Source organism: Sus scrofa, chromosome 2 (genome assembly GCF_000003025.6).
Source record: "Sus scrofa isolate TJ Tabasco breed Duroc chromosome 2, Sscrofa11.1, whole genome shotgun sequence".
NCBI lineage: Eukaryota > Metazoa > Chordata > Mammalia > Artiodactyla > Suidae > Sus > Sus scrofa.
This window is the reverse complement of record NC_010444.4, coordinates 57,052,866-57,077,771: the sequence shown is the minus strand read 5'-3', so window position 1 is coordinate 57,077,771 and position 24,906 is coordinate 57,052,866. Positions and strand designations below refer to the sequence as shown.

General features: G+C 44.7%; 1 protein-coding gene across 4 annotated transcripts in view; it reads right to left on the bottom strand.

The window, feature by feature from the left end:
* ZNF496 (zinc finger protein 496) overlaps window positions 1–24,355 on the bottom strand; it is a 44,415-nt gene extending 20,060 nt beyond the window's left edge. The window contains exons 1-6 of one of the 4 annotated variants that reach the window (XM_013987506.2): window positions 24,025–24,354; window positions 23,608–23,836; window positions 21,666–21,722; window positions 20,833–21,259; window positions 20,236–20,419; window positions 13,340–13,416 (exon numbers count right to left, since the gene is read on the bottom strand). In XM_013987506.2, coding sequence (XP_013842960.1) covers window positions 13,340–13,416; window positions 20,236–20,419; window positions 20,833–21,222 — 651 coding nt within the window. In that variant the 5' untranslated portion in view covers window positions 21,223–21,259; window positions 21,666–21,722; window positions 23,608–23,836; window positions 24,025–24,354. Of the gene's footprint in view, window positions 1–13,339; window positions 13,417–20,235; window positions 20,420–20,832; window positions 21,723–23,607; window positions 23,837–24,024 lie in introns of all 4 variants that reach the window. The other 3 variants (XM_013987507.2, XM_003123573.6, XM_021083404.1) reach the window with 3 other exon arrangements.

The window sequence follows — 24,906 nt, the reverse complement described above, 5'->3', positions numbered from 1 at the left end:
TGACTAACTGGGAAGCATGATGGTCTATGATTACTATTTCAATGTTGAATTTCCAGAATATCTATATTATGGTTATGTAAGCAACTGCCCTTACTTTTAGGAAATATGCCCCCTTGGCATGAACAAAGAGATAAAGGGGCATGGATATCTGCATATAACTCCCTAAAGACTCAGGGGAAAAAAAACGGTAGGTTGGGGGGTTGGGGGTGAGACAGAGACAAAGAGAGTGAGAGAAAGAGACAGACAGTGATAGAGAATGGGGGAATTAAAGTGAAGAATGTTTGTAAGGTTCTACTAGTCTGGCAGTCTTCCCCAAAAGTTCTATTAATTCCAAAGAAAAAGTTAAAAATGAGAGTACTTCGAAAATTTCTAAAGTCGAATCAGTTTGGAACAGGGCTTCTCAAATGTGGAAGTACATATGAACTACAAGGACATCTTGGTAAAAATGCACATTCTGCCTCTGCAGGCCTGGGGTGGAGCCTGAGAGCCTACATTTACCAGGCCCTAAGTAGCTTTACTGCTAGCAAGAGGCCAGTGTGGGGGAAGCCGGTCCTCCAAGACTCATTCCACAGAATGGAAAACAAACCTCAAGAAGCCACAGACTCTCCTCACAGGGGCCAGCAGAATTTGATGTTGGCCTTGAAGGGGATAAGAATAAGTCACCCAGAAATACACTACTTCTGGCTTAAGGCTGGTATTGAGCTGAAGACAATAGAGAAACAGACACTGCAGAACAAGTCCCCTCTATGTGCTTAAAGGCAGGGCATACATTTTCATTTGGGAAGGAATCCTCCTTTCCAATGGGTGGGGGGGAGGGGGAAGGTGACCCAGAGATGGCATAATAAACTAAATAACCCTTATCTTTGATTAGTTTCTACATATATTTATTTCCTCAAATTTACCAGCCCATGAAGTCAAAATCCTCTTTATCCTGTCATCTCTCCATAAATGTACTGCCCATGGTTAAAATGGTATATAAGTCTTGGGGTTTTCATTTACCTTCTGTGAGGCCTCCCATAGGCATGTTAAAAATACATATATTTTTCAACTGTTAATCTTTCATTTATTTACTTGCTTGTCTTTTGAGGGCTACACCTGTGGCACATGGAAGTTTCCAGGCTATGGGGCAAATAGGAGCTGTAGTTGCTGGCCTACCCACAGCTCACGGCAACACTGGATCCTTAACCTATTGAGCAAGGCCAGGGATTGAACCTGCATCTTCATGGATACTAGTCGGGTTCATTAATACTGAGCCACAATAGGAATTCCTATTAATCCTTTATCAGTTCAATGTGCAGTTTCCCAGCCAATGGCCTAAGAGAATAGAAGAAAAAGGCTTTTTTCTTCCCTGACAGTCTTTTTTTCCCTTTTTTTTTTTTTGCTGGCTCCACTCTCAGCATGTGTAAGTTCCCCAGCCAGATACTGAACCCTCACCACAGCAGTGACAATGATGGATCCCTGACCCACTGAGTCACAAGAGAACACCTTTCTTCCCTGTCAGTCTCTTAGTAAGGAAAAGACGGTAACTGTCACTACTGATGAAATACGAATGAAATCAGTACTCTGGGTTCTGAAGATTCTAAAGAAAAAAGGTGGGGGAGTTCCTGTCGTGGCACAGTGGTTAACAAATCCGACTAGGAACCATGAGGTTGCAGGTTAGATTCAAGGCCTTGCTCAGTGGGTTAAGGATCTGGCGTTGCCAGGAGCTGTGGTGTATGTTGCAGATGCTGCTCAGATCCTGTGTTGCTGCGGCTCTGGCGTAGGACATCGGCTGTGGCTCCTATTAGACCCCTAGCCTGGGAACCTCCATATTCCGTGAGAGTGGCCCAAGAAATGGCAAAAAGAAAAGAAAAAAAAAAAAATTGGGGAGTTCCTGTCACAGCTCATCAGGTTAAGAACTCAACACATGACACAGTGTCTGTGATATGTGGGTTCGATCCCTAGCTCCGTCAGTGGGTTAAGGATCTGGCATTGCTGTGAGCTGCAGACCAGGCTTGGACCTGACATTGCTGTAGCTGTGGTGTAGGCTGACAGCTGCAGCTCTGATTCAATCCCTAGCCAGGGAACCTCCGTATGCTGTGGGTATGGCCCTAAAAAAAAAAAAAAAAAAAAAAAGGGATTTTTTTTCCCTGTGACCCCTGGACAAGTAACTTAGAATCTACCCCAAACTGGAATAGAACAAAATATGGAGGCACAGGCATTCATGGTTAGCTTCATCATGGAAGCTAACCCAAGTCCCAGAGCAAAGGTAAATGGATCAATGATGCTCCAATCACTGACAATCTGACAGTCTCTTGGCAGGATACCCAGGGAGCTTCACTATCATATGGGGAAATGTTCACAAGCACACTGGCAATGAGGGATAAAAACAGGAGTTGATCTACAGCATGACCCCAGAAAGGCAAAAACAAAATTGCAGAGAAAAGAAGGAAGTTCATCAAAACACACAAAGATCTGCTCAGATAATGGGGTACACGTAATACCCTTCCACTTTATAAATCTTGGCAAATTTTTATTTTATTTTTTTTTTGCCTTTTAGGGCTGCACCTGAAGCACATGGAGGTTCCCAGCCTGGGGTCAAATCGGAGCTACAGCTGCCGGCCTACACCACAGACACTGCAGCACAGGATCTGAGCCGCGTTTGCAACATATACCACAGCTCACAGCAACGCCAAATCCTTAACCCACTGAGCGAGGCCAGGTATCAAACCTGAAACCTTATGGTTACTAGTTGGATTCATTTCCTCTGGTGCCACAATGGGAACTCCCTTGCCAATTTTTTTTTTTTTTGGCCACACCCACAGCATTTGGAAGGTCAGGGATCAAACCCTTGCCATAGCAGTGACAATGCCAGATCCCTAAATGCTTGGCCACCAGAGAACTCCAAAATCTTACCAATTTTTATAATAAGAATGGGGTGGGAATAAATATATCCATTTAAAATTTAAAATTAGATTTCTAAAGGAGACTTCTGCTGCCTTATTAAGATGGAGTAGATACACTTCTCTTCAATTCCTCCCACTAAGTACAACTAAAATCCCATGAAATTATACATAAAACCAAAAACCAGCAGACTCTCAAAGGTGGAGAGACAAAGTCACATCAGCTAGGGACTTTGGACCACAAGGGACAACACAGTGGTGAGTACCCTGGTTTTTCTTTCTGCTTCACATATCAAAACTCGAAGCTGAAGGAGCCAGCAACCCCAAAAAACCACCAAAGATTCGGACAGAAATTAAACCCTAACAAAAGCCTGTTCTCTCAGCCACAGGACCAGGAAAGGCATCCCCTAGCTAGACAGACAATAGCTGCTTAGTCTAGCCAAGCACCACAGAAAAAACCGTGGCCCCCACCTCGCTCATGTTAGCAAAGAGTGAGTGGGTGGAAGTCTGGACTTCCACCCTTACCTGGCTGTAATGAAGTGCCCTAACACTCCTGCTGGAGTGGTGGTCTGAGAAGGCCAGGCAGGGAGCTGAGACTTCCATCCCTGCTGACTTATAACTGTCCTTCCCCTTGCACCCCCACACTCCCAGTGGCTCGCAGTATCAGAGGATCAGCGGAGACCACGTGGGGAGCTGGAACTCCCAACCCCCCTCAATGGAGACCAAAGCGGGAACTTGCCTTGCCCCGTACCTTGCAGTAACACCCTCTCACCATCTCCTGATAGAGTGGTGTCAAAAGAAAACAGCTAAATGAAAGTTTAAATCCAGAGATCCATAACTTAACATGAAAATGTACAGGTTTCAACAGATCACTCACTATCCCAAGAATCAGGACAGTCTCAAGCTGAATGAATACAGTCAACAGATGCCAACACTGAGATGGCAGAGATGTGAGAACTATATACAAAGAGGGAGCTGTGATAAAAATGCTTCAATGAGCAATGATAAGAATGCTTAAAACGAATGGAAAAAAAAAATAGGAAACCTCTGCAAAGAAAAGGTTTTGGCAAAAAACAAAAACAAAAACACAGAAGATCTAAACTAAATGGAAGTAACAAAATGAAAATGTTAGAGCTGAAAACTAGAACACTGCAATGAAGAGCTCAGTGGATGGGCTCAACAGCAGAATGGAAGGGCAAAGGAAAAAACCAGTCAACTTGAAAACAGAAATTGTCCAATCTTAAAAACAGAGAAAAGAGACTGAGAAAACATGAACAAGGTCTCAGGCAGTAGGGGAACTGCAACAAAAGATGAAATCTGTGTCATCAGAGTACTGGAATGAGGAGTGTGGGATTAAGAAAATACTTGGAAGGAAAAAAATGACTCAAGACTGCTCAGATTTGGAAAGAGACAGACCCAAAGATTCAACAAGTAAATTCCAATCCAATAATACAAAGAAATCCATGCCAAGACACATCATAATAAACTTCTGAAATGTAAAGACAAAAATAAAAAAAAAAAATCTTTAAAGTATCCACCCAAGAGGGAGTTCCCACTGTGGTACAGTGGGGTTAATAATCCAACAGTGTCTCTGAGGAGGTGTGGATTAAATCCCCAGCCTGGAGCAGTGGGTTAAGAATCCAGCGTTGCCGCAGCTGTAAGATAGGTTAGAGCTGGGGATCGGTTTTGGTCTCTGGCCCAGGAACTTCTCCTTGCCTCAGGTATGGCCAAAAAAAAAAAAAAAAAAAAAGTAGCCAGGGAAAAATGCCATCTTTCCTCTAGGAGAAAATGAAATTTGAACCCACAACCTCATGGTTCCTAAGCAGATTTGTTTCTGCTGCGACACAAAGGGAACTCCAGGCACCATATTTTTCAAGTGCTAAAAGAAAACTGTCAACTGTGGACCCTGTATCTGATGAAAATATCCTTCAGGAATGAAGAAGAAATCAAGATATTTTCAGAAGAATCAAAAATAAGTACACCTGAGAGTACCCACTGTGGTTAAAAATCCAATTGAGAGTGGCTCAGGTCACTGCGGGGGCTTGAGTACAATAGGTTAAAAAGATCCAGCATTGCTGCAGCTGAGGTTCAGATTCAATCCCTGGCCAGGAACAGGTGTGACCATAAAAAAAAATACATAAATAAAAATTAAACAAAACAAAACAATGAGTGAGTTCCCATCATGGCTCAGTGGTTAACGAATCTGACTAGTATCCATGAGGACGAGGGTTCGATTCCTGGGCTTTCTCAGTGGATTAAGGATCTGGTGTTGCTGTGAGCTGTGGTTGTAGGCTGGCAGCTGTATCTCTGATTCGATCCCTTGCCTGGGAACCTCCATATGCTGTGAGTGCGACCCTAAAGAGACTAAAAAAAGAGAAAGAGAGATTGGATATATGCAGTAGAACCTCATTGCTTATCCATTTAAAATGTAATGGTTTAAAAAAAAAAAAAATGTAGGAGTTCCTACTGTAGCTCAGTGGTCAACAAATCCAACTAAGAACCATGAGGTTGGAGGTCCAATCCCTGGCCTTGCTCAGTAGGTTAAGGATCCAGCATTGCCGTGAGCTGTGGTGTAGGTCACAGACACTACTTGGATCTGGCGTTGCTGTGGCTGTGGTGTAGGTTGGTGGCTACAGCTCCAGACCCCTAGCCTAGGAACCTCCATATGCCGAGGGTGCAGCCCTAGAAAAGACAAAAAAAAAAGTAATAGTTTGCATCTACTAACACCAAACTCCCAGTCTATCCCATTCCCTCCCTCTCCCCCTTGGCAACCACAAGTCTGGGAGTTATCATCAGAGAGAGGGGAACACTATACAATAAAAGAATCAATCCAACAAGAAGGCATAGCAATCCTAAGTATGTATATCTCAAATAAGAGAGGTGCAAAATGTAAAGCAAAAAACTGACATAACTAAAAGGAGAAAAAGAAATCAACAGTTGGAGACTTTGACATCCTTCTCTCAAAAACTAATACAACAGCCAATCAGGAGCAAGGATACAGAAGAACTCAATAGTACCATCAACAAAGAGGATCCAATGAACATTTATATAGAACACTTCACCCAGCAACAGCAAAATTTTTATTAAAATGCCCATAGAATATACACCAAGGGAGACCAAACACTTGGGTCATCAAAATCCTGGAAGGAGGAGAAACTCCTAACAAATTTAAAAGAATTGAAATCATACAGTCTTCTTTGAAGCTATGATATCAAACTAGAAATCAATAATAGAAAGGTTAGGAAACTCTCCAAATTCTTGGAAATTGAATATCACATTTCTAATTTATCCTTGCTTCAAAGAAGGCAGCTCAGGGAAATTTAAATATACACTGAAGTGAGTGAAAACAATATAATTCGTAGGATGTTGCTAAAGCAGAATGTAGCTAAATCAGGGAAATTTATTAACACTTAAAATGCTCATATCAGAAATGTTGACATTTGCAGTCTCAAATCAATCTAACCTCTCATCTCAAGAAACTAGAAAAGGAATAGTAAAACACACTCAAACATTTTTTACCTAAGCCACAGCCACAACAATGCAGGATCTGAGCCACATGTGCAACCTACACCACAGCTCATGGCAATGCGAGATCCCCAACCAAACCTGCACCTTCCTGGATACTAGCTGGGTTCTTAATCTGCTGAGCCACAAAGGGAACTCAAAACTCAAACATGTTGAATGAAGAAAATAATAAAGGCAAGAGCAGAAATCAATGAAATTGAAAACAGAAAATTAGAGAAAAAGTAGTGAAACAATGAGCTAGTTCTTTGAAAGATCAATAAAACCAAAAATCTCTAGCAAGACTGACAAAGAAAAAGAAGGAAGGCACACATTTTCATTATCAGGAATGAAACAGGGATATCACAGACCCTCCTGATAACAAAATGAAAATGAAAGAAAATCACAAATAACTCTACACACATTCATTTGACAACTTAAATGAAATGAACCAATTCCTTGAAAAACACAAACTACCGTAACTTATCCACCATGAAACACTATGAACATAGATAGCTCTATAGGCATTAAGAAAATTGAATCTATAATTAAAATACCACCACCACTTTCAAACCTCCAGAATTAATCTACCCACTCTCAAGACTTAATATATAGCTATAGTAATCAAAATTGCATAGTATTAGTAGAGATAGAGACAAACAGACGAATGGAAAAGAACAAAGAATCCAGGAAAATACCCACACAAATATGCTCAACTGATTTCTGACAAAGGAGCAAAAGCAATTCAGTGGAGGCAAGAAAACTTTTTCAATAAATGGTACTAGAGCAATTGGATTTCCACTGGCAAAAAATATGAAGCTCAACCTAAGTCTCACACCTTATAAAAAAAATTAGAGATCATGGACCTAAATGTAAATGGACCACAGATGACAGATTAAATGTTATCATGGATTTAAACATAAAATGTGTAACTACATAACTTTTAGAAAAAAAAGGAGAGTTCCCTGGTGGGTCAGTAGGTTAAGGATCCGACATTGGAGGCAAACTTTGGGATCTTTTTTTTTTTTTTTTTTTTTTGTCTTTTTGCTATTTTTTTGGGCCGCTCCCGCGGCATATGGAGGTTCCCAGGCTAGGGGTCGAATCGGAGCTGTAGCCACCAGCCTATGCCAGAGCCACAGCAACGCAGGATCCGAGCCGCGTCTGCAACCTAGACCACAGCTCACGGCAACGCCGGATCGTTAACCCACTGAGCAAGGGCAGGGACCGAACCCGCAACCTCATGGTTCCTAGTCGGATTCGTTAACCACTGCGCCATGACGGGAACTCCAACCTTTGGGATCTTAAGGTTAAGAAGAGAGTTCTTAGATTTACACCAGTAGCGTGATTTATTTTGTTTGTTTGTTTGTTTTTGGCCATGCCTGCAGCACTTAGTTTCTGGGCCAGGGACTGAACCTGCACCATGGCAGCGACCAAAGCTACAGCAGTGACATCAGATTCTTAACCCACTCACCACCAGGGAACTCCCCAAAAGCATAATCTTTAAAAGGAAAAACTGACAATCTGGACTTAATCCAAATTTAACACCTCTGCTCTGCTAAAAACTGTTAAAAGGATGGAAAGGCAAGTTCCAGAGCAGAAGGAAATATCTGTGAAACACATAACCAACAAAGGGTTAAGTATCTACAATATATATGGAGCTCTTAAAAAAAACAGTAAAAAAGTTAATGATCCAATTAGAACATGGGCAAAAGTCATGAAGAAACATTTCACAGGATATTCAGATGGCAGATAAACACATGAAAAGATGTCATACATCATTTAGCCACTAGGGAAATGCAAATTTAAACAAATTAATGGGATATCACTTTTCAAAATGGCTGAAATAAAAAGGTGACAACAATAAATGGTGAGAGGATGCAGAGAATATGAATCAGTCACAGGAATGTAAAATGGTATAGTCACTCTGGAAAAGGATGTAGGTCTCTATGAAACTAAATATGAACTTGCCATTCAACCCACAATTACATGGCTAGGCATTTATCCCAAAGACTGATGTTCACACAAAACTTGTATGCAAATGTCAGCACCAGTAGCTTTATGCAAAAAGGTCCCAAACTGGAAACAACCTAGATGTCTTTCAACAGATGAACGAAGAGTTCCCTTGTGGTACAGTGGGTGAAGGACCTGGTGTCGTCATTGCAGTGGCTCAGGTTGCTATTGTGAAAAGGGTTCAATCCCTAGCCCAGGAACTTTCACATGCCCTGAATGTGGCAAAAAGAAAAAAACAAAAACAGATGAGTAACTAAACAAACTGTGATATATCCATACCAAAGAATTCTACTCAGCAATGAAAAGGAATAGACTATTGGGAGTTTCCAAGTGGTCTAGTGGTTAGGAATTGGCATTTTTTACTTTTTTGTTATTGTTGTTTTTTGCTTTTTAGGGAGGCACCTGTGGCATATGGAAATTCCCAGGCTGGGGGTCGGGTCAAATCAGATTTGTAGCTACTGGCTTATGGCATAGCCACTGTAATTCCAGATCTGAGTCTGTGACCTACACCACAGCTCATGGCAATGCAGGATCCTTAACCCACTAGGCAAAGGTCAGGGATCAAACCCACATCCTCCTGACTAGTCAGTTTCATTTCTACTGAGCTACAACAGGAACTCTAGGAATTGGCACTTTCACTGCTGAGGCCCAGGTTCAATCCCTGGTCTGGGAACTGAGATATCATATCAAGCTGCTGCACATGTGGTGAAAAACAAACAAAAAGGAATGGGCTACTGGTATATGCAAAATCCTGGTTGAATCTCCTCAGAATCATGGTAACAGTCAATTCCAAATGTTACATATTATATAATTTTCTTGAAATGACAATATTACAGAGATGTAGGACAGATTAGTGATTGCCAGAGACAGACAAGAGCATGGAGTGAAAGAGGAGTATAAAACACAACATAAAGGATTCTCTGATGAAGTAAACAATCTGTATCCTGTATGTATCAATGTCACTATGCTGGTTATGATACTGTACTGTATTTTTATAAGATGTTATCATTTAGTGTAAAGGTACAAGGAATCTGTTATTTCTTAGAACTACATGTGAATCTATAATTATCTAAAAACGTTAGAAATACATAAACTTTGTATGCACACATAATCACAGCAGCATTACTGACAATAACCAAAAGGTGGCAGCAACTCAAGTGTCTACCTATGAATGAATGAAATAACAAATTATTCATACGCATGACTCAGCCTTAAAAAGGAAGGAAATTCTGACACATGCTACATCATGGATGAATCTCGAGGACATAATGCTAAGTGAAAGAAGTCAGCCAGAAAAGACAAATACTGTGTGATTCCACTTATATGAGCTATTTAGAGTGGTCAAATCTGCAGCACTACATACAACAGTTGAGACATAGAAACAACCTAAGTGACTATTAACAGAGAAGTGGATAAAGAAGATGTGGCACATATACACAATGGAGTATTACTCAGCCATAAAAGGAAAGAAATGATGGCATTTGAAGCAACACAGATGGACCTAGAAATTATCATGCTAAGTGAAGTCAGTCAGACCATGAGACACCAACATCAAATGCGATCACTTACATGTGGAATCTAAAAAAAGGACACAATGAACTTTGCAGAACAGATACTGATTCAGACTTTGAAAAACTCATGGTTTCCAAATGAGACAGGTTGGGGGTGGGGGATGGGCTGGGGGTTTGGGATGGAAATGCTATAAAATTTGGTTGTGATGATCACTGTAACCTATAAATGTAATAATATTCATTGAGTAATTAAAAAAAAAGAAAGAAAAAGGCAAATACCATATAATATCACTTATATCTGGAATCTAACATACAGCACAAATGAACCTTTCCACAGAAAAGAAACTCATGGACTTGGAGAACAGACTTGTGGTTGCCAAGGGGGAGGGGAAAGGAGTGGGATGGATTGGGAGTTTGTGGTTAATAGATGCAAACTACTGTATTTGGAGTGGATAAGCAATGAGATCCTGCTGAATAGCACAGGGAACTATGTCTAGTCACTTGCGATGAAACGTGATGGAGGGTAATGTGAGGAAAAGAAAAAAAAATGTATATATGTAATACTGGGTCACTTTGCTGTACAGTAGAAATTGACAGAACACTGTAAATCAACTATAATAGACGAAATAAAAATCATAAAATTAAAAAAACAATAGAGTGATCAAATAGGTTCCCATTGTGGCTCAGCAGTAACAAACCTGAATCTGAACCTAAAACCAAACCTGACTAGTATCCATGAGGACTCGGGTTTGATCCCTGGCCTTGCTCAGTGGGTTAAGGATCTGGCGTTGCTGTGAGCTGTGGTGTAGGTTGCAGATCCAGCTCGGATCCTGTTTTGCTGTGGCTATGGTGTAGGTCGGCTGCTGCAGCTCTGATTCAACTCCTAACCTGAGAACTTCTATATGCCACGGGTGTGGCCCTAAGAAAACAAAAATAAATAAATAAAATGAAATAAAAAATAGAGTAGTTAAATCAGAGAAAGCAGAATGGTGATTTCAAGGATCTGGGCACATGGGGAAATGCTGAGTTTATTACTGAATTTGTGAGGAGTTTCAGCTTGGGAATATAAATGCTAGAGACTGATTGCACAACAATGAATATATTTAATATTACTGAACTCTTAAAAACACTACTGTAGGAGTTCCTGTCGTGGCTCAGTGGTTAGCGAATCCAACTAGGAACTATGAGGGTGCAGGTTTGATCCCTGGCCTCGCTCAGTGGGTTAAGGATCTGGCATTGCAGTGAGCTGTGGTGTAGGTCACAGACGCAGCTCGGATCTTGCATTGCTGTGGCTCTGGCGAAGGCTGGAAGCCAGCAGCAACAGCTCTGATTAGACCCCTCACCTGGGAACCTCCATATGCCACAGGTGCAGCCCTAGAAAAGACAATAAATAAATAAATAAATAAATAAATAAATAAAAACATTACTATATATTGAAAATGGTTAAGACAGTAAATTTTAGGAGTTCCCTTTGTGGCATAGTGGGCTAATGATCTGTCTGGTCTCTGTGGAGGTACCGGTTCTATCTCAGGCCAGAGCTGAGGATCCAGCATTGCCCCAGCTGTGCCACAGGTCCCAGCTGTGGCTCAGATTTGATCCCTGGCCTAGAAACTTCCATATGCCACTGGTGCAGCCAAAAAAGAAAAAAAAGAGTATATTTCACGTTATGTATATGCCACCACAAATGATTTTGTTCTTTTATTTCAGCTGCACCCACAACATGAGGAAGTTCCTGGGCCAGTGACTGAACTCGTACTACAGCAGGGACCTGAGCTGATACACCCACAACGCTGGATCCTTAATACGTTGTTCCACAAGAGAACTCCAAATGATTTTTTCCCCCTTTTTTGGCTGCCGCCATAGCATGTGGAAGTTCCCAGGCCAGGGATCAAATAAATCCAAGGTACAGCTGTGACCTATGCTGCAGCTGCAGCAATGCTGAATCCTTAACCCACTGCTCTGGGCCTGGGATCATCAAACCAGTGCCTTCACAGAGACAAGCCAGATCGTTAACCCACTGTACCACAGCAGGAAATTCCCCAAATGACTTTAAAAAAACAAAACAAAACAAAAATCTTCATGATGGTGACTTCTAGGGCATTAGACAGAAACAATCTTCAATAGAGTAATAAGATAATACTCCTTTATCAAACTACATCTTCTGTTCACTATGGCATTTACAAGCACCTGGAGAAATTCAAAGATGAATGCCAAAGCTCATTAGGTATTAAATTCACACTATCTCCTTGTGTGTCATACTGGTTATGAGAGTCATATTCTTTGGGTCATTCGTGTTCAAAAATCATCACAGTACAAAGATGCTCTAACACATGTGTTGGGCACAAGGGCCCATGGGTACAGCACTGAGGGAATGGAGGTGTCCCATCCCATGTACCCTGGCTAATTCCTTCCCCTTCTGAGCCCCTTCCACTCCCCAAGTTTGAAGTCTTGCAGAATGCATTGTGCTGAGAGCAGACAGTCTTCCACCTGCCAGGGAACGAGTAACAAAATAAGGTCCACACTTTCACACACACAGCCCATTCTTGTGGAAGATGATGTTATAATAACTAAATTTCATGCCAGGAAAAGGAAGTGTTAGGAAGGAAAATGGGAGTTCCTGCTGTGGCAAGCTGGTTAAGGATCTAGCATTGCTGCAACTGTGACAGAGGTTGCAGCTGCAGCTCATATTCGATCCCTGGCCTGGGAACTTCCATATAGCAGAAGTATGGTGAAAGAAAGAAAGAAGCAAGGAGGAAAGAAAGGAAGGAAGGAAGGAGAAAGAAAGAAAGACAGGAGAAAAGATGAAGAAGTATGGTCAGAAACCATGACAGAAGGCAGAAAATGGGTTGGAAAGAGGTAAGTGGGAGCACCTGCCAGACCAAGACCAGCCCCCTATCCGGTGAGGACAGCTGAGAAAGTAAGCGTTGTGTGGTAACACAGGAGAAAAACACAGAGGAAACTCCCTAAAAACCCACTACTTGGTTGTGTGATGATGCTGAAGTGATCTGTAATTTTCCCTCCATTTCCTATCATTTCTGAAATAGTTACTACTGTAATTATTATTAAATTAAAAATACTCTGTGAAGTATAAGAGTGGAGCGGTCTCCCTTATTCCACAGGAAAGGAACCCTAAGATACCAAGAGGACAACAGATGAGGACTTGGGGGGATTTGTTTTTCACCATCATTGTCTGCACAAAGGCTCCCCAAGGTGACAGTCAAGCAGCTAGTACAGTGAACAGCCAGACTATGAAGGCAGGAGGGATGCAGGAAGGCATATCATAAACTTATGTCCTTCCTGTATTAGTTTTGTTGGGCTAGGGCTGAACAGCCTACGTGGCAGATAGCAAGCTGACTGGGGTCCTGAAAAGTTGCCCCTTAGCTTACAAAGAAGGCAAACATGAGATTCTCAAAGACTCATGCAGAAATCACTCACCGGGGGCAGCTGGAGGGCAGTCACCTGCTGTGCATCCCTCAAACTTGCTTCCTGAAGAAGAGAAGTATCCTGCAGAACTGAAAGAGACCAGAAGAGGATATGTCATAAAATCCTGGGTCTCTTTTCTCACCAGTAGAAAGAGGATTACTGGAGTTCCTGTTGTGGCACACCAGAAAAGAATCCAACTAGGAACCATGAGGTTGAGGGTTCGAACCATGGCCTTGCTCAGTGGATTAAGGATCCGGCATTGCCATGAGCTACCGTGTAGGTCGTAGACGCAGCTCGGATCCTGAGTTGCTGTGGCTCTGGCATAGGCTGGCAGCTGCAGCTCCGATTCAACCCCTAGCCTGGGAACCTTCATATGCCATGAGTGCGGCCCTAAAAAACAAACAAACAAAAAACAAAAAAACAAAACAAAAAAACAAAAAAAGAAAGAGGATTACCAGATGATACACATAAAATGTACTTGCAAACCATAAGGATTTCTGTCACTTTGCTCTCAGACATGTCAACTGGGGCGTTAACAGTGAATGCCTGGGTTCACCACCAACTAGCTATGTGACTCCCAGTAGGTCCAGGGACCTTACTTTATCCTTCACAATACAAGGGAAACAAAGGGTTGAAGCTCCATGGAGTAAAGGGTTCAGTAAGAGCTGTTGGCAATGAAGATTACTGTGGGACTCCAGGGACATTCAAATGTATACGTCTATAAGTTTATAAATTGGGAGTTCCTATCATGGCTCAGCAGCTTAAGAACCCAATGCAGTGTCCAAGAGGATAGGGATTCGATCCCTGGCCTTGCTCAGTGGATTAAGATACAGCGTTGCTACAAGCTGTGGGGTAGGTCATAGATGCGGCTCAGATCCTGTGTTGCTATGGCTGTGGTCAAGACCTGCAGCTGCAACTCTGATTCACCCACTAGCCTGGGCATTTCCATATACTGCATGTGCAGCTGTAAAAAAAAAAAAAGAAAAAATTGCAAAGCTCCGTGAGAAAAGCCATTATCTCTATTAGATGCTCCTGGGAGAGCACTTGGTACCCTAACCACTATCACAAAAAAGACATGGTCTTGGGATCATCTCACTCTCCCGTATCTTGGGCTACCAGGGCCTCTGCTATATTCTCATATGATTTCTCTTCCCTGCCTAGCACTGGCTCAGACCTGGCTCATGGTACAGCCACATCAAAATGAGGTGTATTTCAAAAGGCACTCCTTTCACAGACTAAGAACTGGAAAACTACACCATCATCTCTTGTTTAGAGAAAGTTTGGGAGATTAACCCCAGGTCATGATGCAAAATCAGTGTCAAAGCCAATGCTAGAAACCAAGTGTTCCTCACAGTTCCCACCTGAGATGCAAAGCCTTCAGCAAAGAGCAGGGGCAGGTATGGCTACTTGGAACAAGAGCCTGAGACAAGAGCCAGCTCAGCCAGCAGTGACATTTGGGTGGGGGGTGGGGCTTCCTCATGGGAGACAGCCTCATCACTATTATAAGAAGTTCAGGCTAGATGGGCATGGATTTGAGAAAGGGATGTTCTAATCCTACTCTCATATCTACCACCTCCTGGGAGAGAAAATACAGTCCTACTCTACCTTACACCATGACGAATAAGCACATCGACACTGCGAAGATTACTTTGGAAAAGCTCCTATCCTCTAAACAAAATCTGTATTTTTAGGAAAACCTTCAAGATGAGGAACTTTTACGGCTTTTACTGGAAGTGGTTCCCAACGATACAACATCCAAACATTTAATGTCTTCCAAAGAGCTAACTCTCTTCACGTCTTTGTCCATTTATTACTACTCAGGGAAATGGAGGAGCTGATGTTTTTGACCCAAAGCCCATCTATGGTAGCTGGCTTATCGCAGAACTTCACCTGGAAGAGTAGGCTGCTACTGTTCCTGAAGCTCCTCTCTTTCCTCCTGAGGGCCCTCTCATGGCCATCAACAACCTGCAGCACCTAGGCTACTTGCACATGCATGGTTTATTGGGCAAATGATTGTGGTTATGGGCTGAACTGCACCCCTGCCAAATCCCTATGGTGAAGCCCCTACCCCTAGTACTTCAGAATGAGACTATATTTGGACAGAACATCTTTCAAGAGGTAATTCAGTTAAAATGAGGTAATTGAGGTGGGTCCTAATCCAACATGACTGATGCTCTTATACCAAGAGATTAGGACACAAACACACAGAGGGAAGACAATGTGAGGACACAAGACCCACCTAGAAGCCAAGGAATAAGGCCTTAGGAGAAACCAACTCTGATGATCTAGGACTTCCAACCATGAGACAATAAATTTCTGTTGTTTATGCTGCCCAGACTATGGGCCGTTGTTATGGCACCCCAAACAAACTTAGCACATCTACCTTGATTTTTAACCAGGGAAAGGTTGGAGAGTTTCATCTGTACAGAAATCAGTATGGTTTCACAGATAATGAGATTTAACATGCCCTTTTTTTTCTTTTTTGACCACCCATGGCACATGAAATTTCCGGATCAGGGATCAGATCTGAGCTGCAGTTCGACCTTGACGCAGCTGTGGCAACACGGATCCTTAATCCACTGCCCTGGGGCCAGGAATTGAACCTGCATCCTAGTGCTCCAGAGATACTGCCAATATGCTTTTTTTTTTTTTTTTTTAACTGAAAATCTTACTACAATGTCAAGGACAACTCCTGTGAATTTTAAGAATGTAATCCTGGTCTCCCCATACTTTCTTTCCCCATCTGTAACTACAGTGCAAAGTGGCAAGTCCACCCGAATTGACTCTCAAACCCTAGAGATCACCTCCTTCAACCTGAGAGCACCATTTTTTCCCATGATTATCTCAACTAAAAATCATGGGCAGCTCAGGCTGCCCTGTTAAACATTTTATGGGTGTACAGGCATTTGTCATTTTATTATACTTTATAGACAGTACATTTTTTTAAAAAAAAACTGAAGGTTGTGGCAACACTGCACTAAGCAAGCCTATTGGCATCACTTTCCTAACATTTGTTCACCTAATGACTGTGTCACATTTGGTATTTCTCATATTTCAAACTTTTTCATATTATTATATTTTCTATGGTACTCTGTAATCAGTGATCTCTGATGTTACCATTGCAATTGTTTAGGGTACCATAAACCACGGCAAACAATTGATGAACGTGTGTGTTCTGATTGCTCCCTTCCTTCCCTCTCCTTGGGTCTCTCTATTCTGAGACACAGTAATATTGAAATTAGGCCAATTAATAACCCTACAATGGCCTCTTAAGTGTTCAAGTGAAAGGAAAAGGGCCACAAATCTCTCACTTTCAATCAAAAGACAGAAATGGTTAAGTTTAGTGAGAAAAGCACGTAAAAAGCTGAGACAGGATGAAAGCTAGGCCTCTTATACCAGTCAGTCAAGTTGTAAATGCAAGCCAAAAATTACTGAAGGAAATTAAAAGCACTACTCCAGGAATTCCCTGGTGGCCTAGCAGGTTAAGGATCCGGTGTTACTAGTGCTACTGCATAGGTTTGGTCCTTGGCCTGGGAACTTGCACATGTCAAAAAAATTTCCACATGGTCAAAAAAAAACCCCAAAAAACAAAAAAAACAAAAAAAAAAGTGTGCTATTCCAATGAACACACAAATGATAAGAAAGCGAAATAGCATTACTGATGATATGGTCATATGATATGGTTTTGATGGTCTGGATAGATCAAACCAGCTATAACATTCCCTTAAACCAAAGCCTAATCCATAGCTAGGCTATAATTCTCTTCTACCTGTGATGGCTGAAAGAGGTATACAAGTGCAGAAAAGTCTGAAGCTAGCAGAGGTTGACTCATGAGGTTGAAGAAAAGAAGCCGTCTCCATAACACAAAAGTACAAAGTGAAGCAGGAAGTGCTGATGTAGAAGCATGTTATCCACAAGATATAGTTAAGACCATTAATGAAGGTAGCTACACTGCATGACAGATCTGTAAATTTTTCTTCTTTTTTTTTTGCTTTTTAGGGTAGCACCGGTGGCACATGGAGGTTCCCAGGCTAGGGGGTCAAATCGGAGCTACAGCTGCTGGCCTAGCCACAGCCATAGCACTGCAGGATCCGAGCCACGTCTGCAACCTACGCCACAGCAAACAGCAACACCAGATCCTTAACCCACTAACTGAGGCAAGGGATCGAACCCAAAACTTCATGGTTTCTAGTCGGATTTGTTTCTGCTGCGCCATGACGGGTACTCCATGACAGATTTTTAGTGTAGACAAAATAGCCTTATATTGAAAGAAAATGCCACCTAGAAATTTCACAGCTAAAAAGAAGGCAACGGTTGGCTTCAAAGCTTCAAAGGATAGGCTGACTCTTGTTAGGGGCTAATGCAGCTTGTGACTTAAAGCTGAGGCCAGTGCTCATTTACCATTCCAAAACTCCCAGGGCCTTGTAGAATTATGCTAAATCTACTCTGTCTGTGCTCTGTAAAAGGAACAAAGCCTAGATGACAACACATCTGGTTACAACATGGTTTACTGAATATTTTAAGCCCACTGTTGAGACCTAATCCTCAGAAGAAATTCCTTTCAAAATAGTGTTGCTTTTTCAATAGCCTCTGATGGAGATGCTTTCATGCCTTGCTAACACAACATCCATTTAGCAACCCATAGATCAAAGAGAAGTTTCAACTTTTAAGTCTTATTATTTAAGAAATATATTATATTAGGCTATAGCTGCTATAGATAGTAATTCCTCTGATGGATCCAAACAAAGTAAACTGAAAACCTCCTGGAAAGGATTCACTGTTCTATATGCCATTAAGAACATTTGTGATTCAGAGGAAGAGATCAAAATAACAACATTAACAGGAATTTGGAAGAAGTTGATACCAACCCTCATGGATGACTTTGAGGGGTTCAAGACTTCAGTGGAGGAAGTAACTGCAGATATGGTGGAAACAGGAAAAAGAACTAGAAATTCGAAGGGCAGCCTGAAGATGTGACTGATTTGCTACAATCTTAGGATAAAACTTGAACAGATGAGATGTAGCTTCTTGTGGATGAGTAAAGAAAGTGGTTTTTTGAGATGGACTCTATTCCTGGTGAAAATGCTGCAAAGACTGTAGAAATGACAATAAAGGATTTAGAATATTACATGAACTTAGATGATAAAAGCAATGGCAGGACTGACTTCAATTCTGAAAGGAAAGAAGTTCTGTGGGTAAAATGCTATAAAACAGCATGACATGCTAAGGAGAAATCATTCATGAAAGGAAGAGTCAATTGATGAGGCAAAATTTCATTGTTGTCTTATTTTAAGAAATTGGTAGTCAGACCAACCTTCAGCAACTACCACCCTGAAAAGTCAGCAGCCATCAACATGGAGGCAAGCCCCTTCACCAGCAAAAACATTTCTTCTTGCCAAAGGCTCAGATAATGGTTGGCATTTTTTTAGCAATTAAAAAAATTTTTTTTAGCCACAACTGCAGTGTATGAAAGAAAGTTCCTGGGCCAGGCATCAGACCTGCACCATAGCAGTGACAACATCAGATCCTTAAGCTGCTGAGCCACCGGGGACTATAATATTTTTAATTAAAGTATGTAGATTGTTTTTGTTTGTTGTCTTTTTTGTCCTTTTTTAGGGCCAAACCTGAGGCATATGGAGGTTCCAATGATCCTTAAGCTGCTGAGCCACCGGGGACTATAATATTTTTAATTAAAGTATGTAGATTGTTTTTGTTTGTTGTCTTTTCTGTCCTTTTTTAGGGCCAAACCTGAGGCATATGGAGGTTCCAATGCTAGGGGTCTAACTGGAGCTACAGCTGCTGGCCTACCCCACAGCCACAGCAATGCCAGATCCAAGCTGCGTCTGCGACCTACACCACAGCTCACAGCAAACCCGGATCCTTAACCCACTGAGCGAGGCCAGGGATCAAACCCAAAACCTCATGGTTCGTAGTCAGATTCATTTCCGCTATGCCATGACGGGAACTCTCTAGATTGTTTTTAAAAATATAATGCTATTGTATACTTAATAGACTACAAAGCAAACATAAATTTCATATGTACTGGGAAATCAAAAAATTCATGTGACTCACTTTATTATGATATTAGCTTTATTGCAATAGTCTATAATTGAACCTGCAATATCTCCAATATATGCCTGTAATCCTTTAATCCTCAAAAACCCAATAAAGATAATGATTATCTCTACTGGACACACCAGAAACTGAGGCTTGCAGGGTTTAGAAGCATGCCCTGGATCATGGCTAGCATATTCAAAGCCAAGTGTATCTGTTGTCAAAGCCACCTGCCTGTGACCATTAGCGCACTTTATACAGATAGTCAGACATGTCCAGGACACATTCATGCCCCAAGCCCTGAAGATAGCACCCTGTTCCCTCACAAGCATTTTTATATTTCCTTGCAACAATATAACAAACTGAGAATAGGAGTTGTCTGGCTGGGGTAAGAGAGAGTCAGAGAGACAAGGGGACATGGCCATGTTCAGCTCCCTGCATAGGCCCTATTGGGACAGGGCCTCAAAGAGATGAGATGATACAGCCTCAGAAACATCTAGCCATAGTAGAGGTCCCTTGGGCAGACTTGGCACCATGAAGAGGACACTCTCATGAGATTCTGAATGAACTGCCCTAGGGAACAGAGTTCCCTGGTGGCCTAGCGGGTTAAGGATCCAGTGTTGTCACTGTGGTGGCTCAGGTTGCTGCTGTGGATTGGGTTGGATTTCTGGCCTGGACATCTCCCCTGCCATGGGTACAGCCAGGGAAAAAAAAAAAAAGCAGAGAAGGACCAGACTCTGAAAATGGTTCAAGGCCACTTAGGGGGCAGGAAAGAACTAAAAATGTCAACAGCTACTGTCAAGTGCACAGGACAAGGTATAACTGTCCCTCCCCCACTCCCTTGGGCACTCTACCTGGGTCCCCGCTGAGCTGTCCCGAGAGTCTGCTGGGAAGCCCAGGGCCCTGAGCCAGGGCCATGGGCTGGGTGTCCAGGCTCTTTGCAAGGTCACTCTGGGGTTCTGATGGCAGCCGTTCCTGCTCCTGGTCTGGAGGGCTGTCCGCATCATCAATCACCACGGGATCTTCACAGTGCTTGAGCTGCAATCCCAGACAGGGCTTTTTAGAGCTCAGTAAAAAGGTCCCTGACCAGGTAAGGACAAGTAACTGTGCCAGAGACTGTGCAAACTCCTCCCTCCCTGGATCTGTTGACCATTGACTCTACCACTAGCTCAGCCACAGCTTTGGACAGGCCTGTAAAGGGGGATGACATAACTGCACCACAAATTAGGGCCTTTAGGGAATGGGAGCTGCTTTTGGGGGAAACCTAACTTCGATGTGGGCCTAAGTGAAGCACATAGCTCTAGATGGAATTCCTCATCCCTGGCCACACAGGGAGGTGTGACTCCATCAAATCATCAAAGCACAGTGGCCTCCCTCTCCACACCTGCTGCCCACTCTCTCCCTCTCCCCACCAACCTGCCGGCCAGCCCAGCCCAGCCCTCTCTGCTCACCCATTGCCAGGGTCTGCCTGGCTCTCGTTCCAGTGCCTCCACAGCAGCCACAGCCTGATCGCCACTCTCAGGTTCCTGGGCCCGCACCCAGCCCTGGATCTCCCGGGGCAGGATAGCCAGAAACTGCTCCAGCACCAGCAGCTCCAGGATCTGCTCCTTGGTATGCCTTTCAGGCCTCAGCCAGCCCCGGCACAAGTCCCAGAGGCGGTGCAGGGCCTCCTGGGGGCCCGCCGCCTCCTGGTAGCAGAAACGTCGGAAGAGGCGGCGGGAGGACTCAGGGTTGGGAAGCTCACCCTGGGGGCTAGGGTTCTCTCCTGGTGGGCTCCTCATTTTCCTGGGCTCCTCACTTTCCTTCGGAGCCAATACTCGGGGGCACAGGGCTGTGGGCATGATGGGATTTGATGGGGGTCAGCAGCAGAAGACGACCCTATTTCCAAACAGAAATCACTGGCTTCAATGTTCTGGTCTCCTGCAGTAGTTTTTTGGGGGTGGTGATGGGGAAAGTGACAAAGCCCACAGAGAGGAGCCCTTAGGAAAAGCCCTAGGACATTTGAGAAGTGTCAGTGTGGATGATCCTTAGACAAAGGGAGAGAAGGAATGACCCCACTTCCAAAACTATCATTATGATTTCCCTAACTGGGTGACCAGATGAACAAGGCAAGGAGTCCAGGAGAAAAGCAGTTGCATTTCAATGTGGCATTGGTGTTCCAAGCAACCCAAGAGACCAATGGGGCCACATGCAGGACAGAGATGTAATTAACACTGTGTGGTACCTTCAGTGGCCAGGTCCTCCTGGAAAGGACCTGATATGGACAAGATGAGAAGGCCGCTACCTTGAGGCTTTGGAGCCGAAGTCACCGTCCTTGTCCTTGAGACCTTTACAAAATGAGCTGGAAAGACAAAGACAGACATGCACAGGAAAAGCCTTCAAAAGTGAATCCAGATGAGAAATTCATCCTGCAGTAGTTAGAGTGAACTAGCAGTGCTGGAACAACACAGAGCAAGAATTGGCCTTGCTCAGTGGAGTAAGCACTGATAGGCAGAAAATGAAGCAGATAGCAGAGAAGATACCCAGACAAGAGATGGGGAATCTTAAGAGGTGGCTACACCCTGAGTTTACTAGAAGAAAATAACACTATGCATTTAAAAATATCAGTACTCTTGGAGTCTCCATCATGGCTCAGTGGTTAATGAATCCGACTAAGAACTGTGAGGTTGCAGGTTCGATCCCCGGCCTCGCTCAGACGTCGCTCGGATCTGGTGTTGCTGTGGATCTGGCGTAGGCAGGCAGCTACAGCTTCAATTAGACCCCTATCCTGGGAACTTCCATATGCCACGAGTGCTACCCTAAAAAGACTAAAAAAAATGTCAGTACTCTCTGAGGAGCCTCTGCACAACTCACTAGTCTGAATGGTACACAATAACATTTAAATACACACTAGTATTTTTTATTTATTTATTTATCTATTTTTGTCTTTTTGCCTTTTTCTAGAGCCGAACCCGTGGCATATGGAGGTTCCCAGGCTAGGGGTCTAATCGGACCTACAGCTGCCAGCCTACACCACAGCCACAGCAACTCAGGATCCGAGCTGCATCTGTGACCTACACCACAGCTCACCGCAACGCCGGATCCTTAACCCACTGAGCGAGGCCAGAAATCGAACCCACAACCTCATGGTTCCTAGTCAGATTCATTAACCACTGAACCACAATGGGAACTCCAATATACACTAGTACTTAAAGATGTCCACTTTGCCTTCTCTTGTCATCTTCAATCTACAATAAGAAAAACCATGCACAACTCACAGCCTTTCCTAGGCAGGACACAGGTGAGGTGCTCAGAGCACAGCCTCCACGACTTCAGGGGCCCCTCTACCTCCCCAGTGAATACATATAGAGCAACAACATAGAGTAGCAGCCACTATTCCAGACTATGGGTCCCAGAAAAGATGAAGGGCAAATGGGGTCACTCTTCCCCAACCATCGGGCCTCTGAAATCCTTGGACAGGGTCACTTACTCTCCACATCTGGTTTATAAGGCTCCCCAGCAAGCCAGCCCCTTAACCTCCAACAGCTCAATGCCCCCACCCATCCCCCAAGGGTTCCGTGCAAAATGGAGGCTTCTTTCCCATTTCACAGGAAGACAGGTGAGGCTAGAAGAGCAACAATGCCACTAAATGGCAGTCAGAAAAACCCAAACCTCTGGACCTCTGCTCTCCAACATAAAGATAAATGCACACTGGTATGAAAGGGCTCTGAGGGTATCTGGTTGGACACCTTACAACTTGCCCCACCAATACCAATGGATTTCCTCCAGTGTTTGCTCCTACATCTGAAACCCAATCCCAGCCCTATCCACTCCACCTTCCCTGCCATCACACACCTACAGGGCCCTAGATTTCTCAGGGCTAGGGGACCCGTGCCCCCACCCTAAGTCCTCAGTGTCCACTCTAAAACACCTAGCTCTGCCCATCGTCCCTAACTAGAAAGCCATGTTCCTCTTTGTCGCCCTGGCATCTAGCACATAGGAGGCTCAGGAATGAAGCTTGATGAATGAACTAACGTAGGTCCCTGGAGGATCCCGTAGGGGGCGGGGCGCACTTAAAGCAGCTCTATAAGGAGGACAGAGTTGGATTAGCAGAAAGAGAAGGGGATGGGCATTTTGTGCCAGGGAAAGGGGCAAGCTTTTCCTAGCTCCAGATCCCTCTCCCTCTTCCCTCCCTACACATCCACACCCATGCACGCCTCCAGTTTAACCAGCTCCCGGCTCCTCACCTCACAGCCTGGAACTCCTTCCCAGCGTCTAACTCAAATCCCTCCTGCTGCGGCGGAAGACTTAGGCAGCAGCTCCTCATCCTTCCAGCGCGGTCTCCCGGGTGTCCTTCCTGAGGCGGGTTCTCTGCAAGGGCCAGACTGTTCCTGGCTAGCCGAGACCCCGTCTCCTGCTCATCCAGAAAACCAGGGCTCCGCTTAGGAGGGAAGAAGTAGGAGCAAATGGAGACGCCTGAAAAACAACATTTGTGTTGTCTATGCCCCTGCCCGAAGATTCACCTCTCGGCTCGGGGAAGGGAGGGAGGCCGGAGCGCGCGGGGCTGGGAGCCAAGGGACCTGGGAGCGCGGAGCCGGGCGCGCGGGAAGGCGCCGAGCGGGCGCGCGGGCCGCAGAAGCCTCGGCCGCCCGGGCCGCACTCACCGCCGCGCCGCGTCCCAGTTGGCGCGCCGTGCAGGCCTGGCTGCCTCTGGAGCCCGCCGGACGCGGAGAAAAGGAAAGGCCGAAGCCCTCCGGCTCCCTCCCCTGGGACACTTCCTGCTCCGCTCTAGGACCGGGGAGGTCTCCGCATCTCAGTGGTTCGCTCCTCCGTCCCCGGGCCGAGGTGTGCGCTGGGGGTGACATCCGACACCCCCGGCCCGGCCCGGCTTGCGCGCCCCGCCCTGCCACGCCCCGCTCCGCGCGCGCCCGGGGCTCGGCTCCTGGCCGGGGGCTTTGTGGGTCCGCCAAGCCACGGCTGCCCAGCTTCCCCGCGGGCTCGCGCGGGGGACGCGCGCCGAGGCGGGGCGGGAGGGAGGGGCGTCGAAGGCGCGGCGGGAATCGCGCCCGCGAGCGGGTGGCCAAGTGGAGAGGCTGAGGACAAGGTTGGCAGGAGGCTCACGCTGGTGCGTCCTGCTGTGGGCCGCCACCGGTTTGGGAAGGTCGGTCTGGAGGCTTATCTCTTCGCTGTCCTCCTGTCTCGGACTCCCCTAAGGGTTTGTGGACGCCCAGAAGGGTCGATCCTGGAGCCAAGGCTGAAAGCTGGAATTGGGAGTGGGGGGCGGAGAAAAGGCTGTGGTGCATCGTGGAACGCTCCATTTCAGAATCCCCGTGTGACGCCCCCCCCCCCCTCCGGCAGGCCCAACCCTCTTCCAGCCGAAACCCCTCCTCTGCGTCCGGCCCGCGGCCGCTGAATGGGCGAGGAAGGTAGGAGAAGGGAAGTCTTGCCGCCCCGCTTAGTCCAACATCAGATGCTCAAGGTGTCAGCCTGGGCTTTGGAGGGATTTGCACTTTCCCAGCTGTGCGTCATTCGTCCTTCTGAGCATC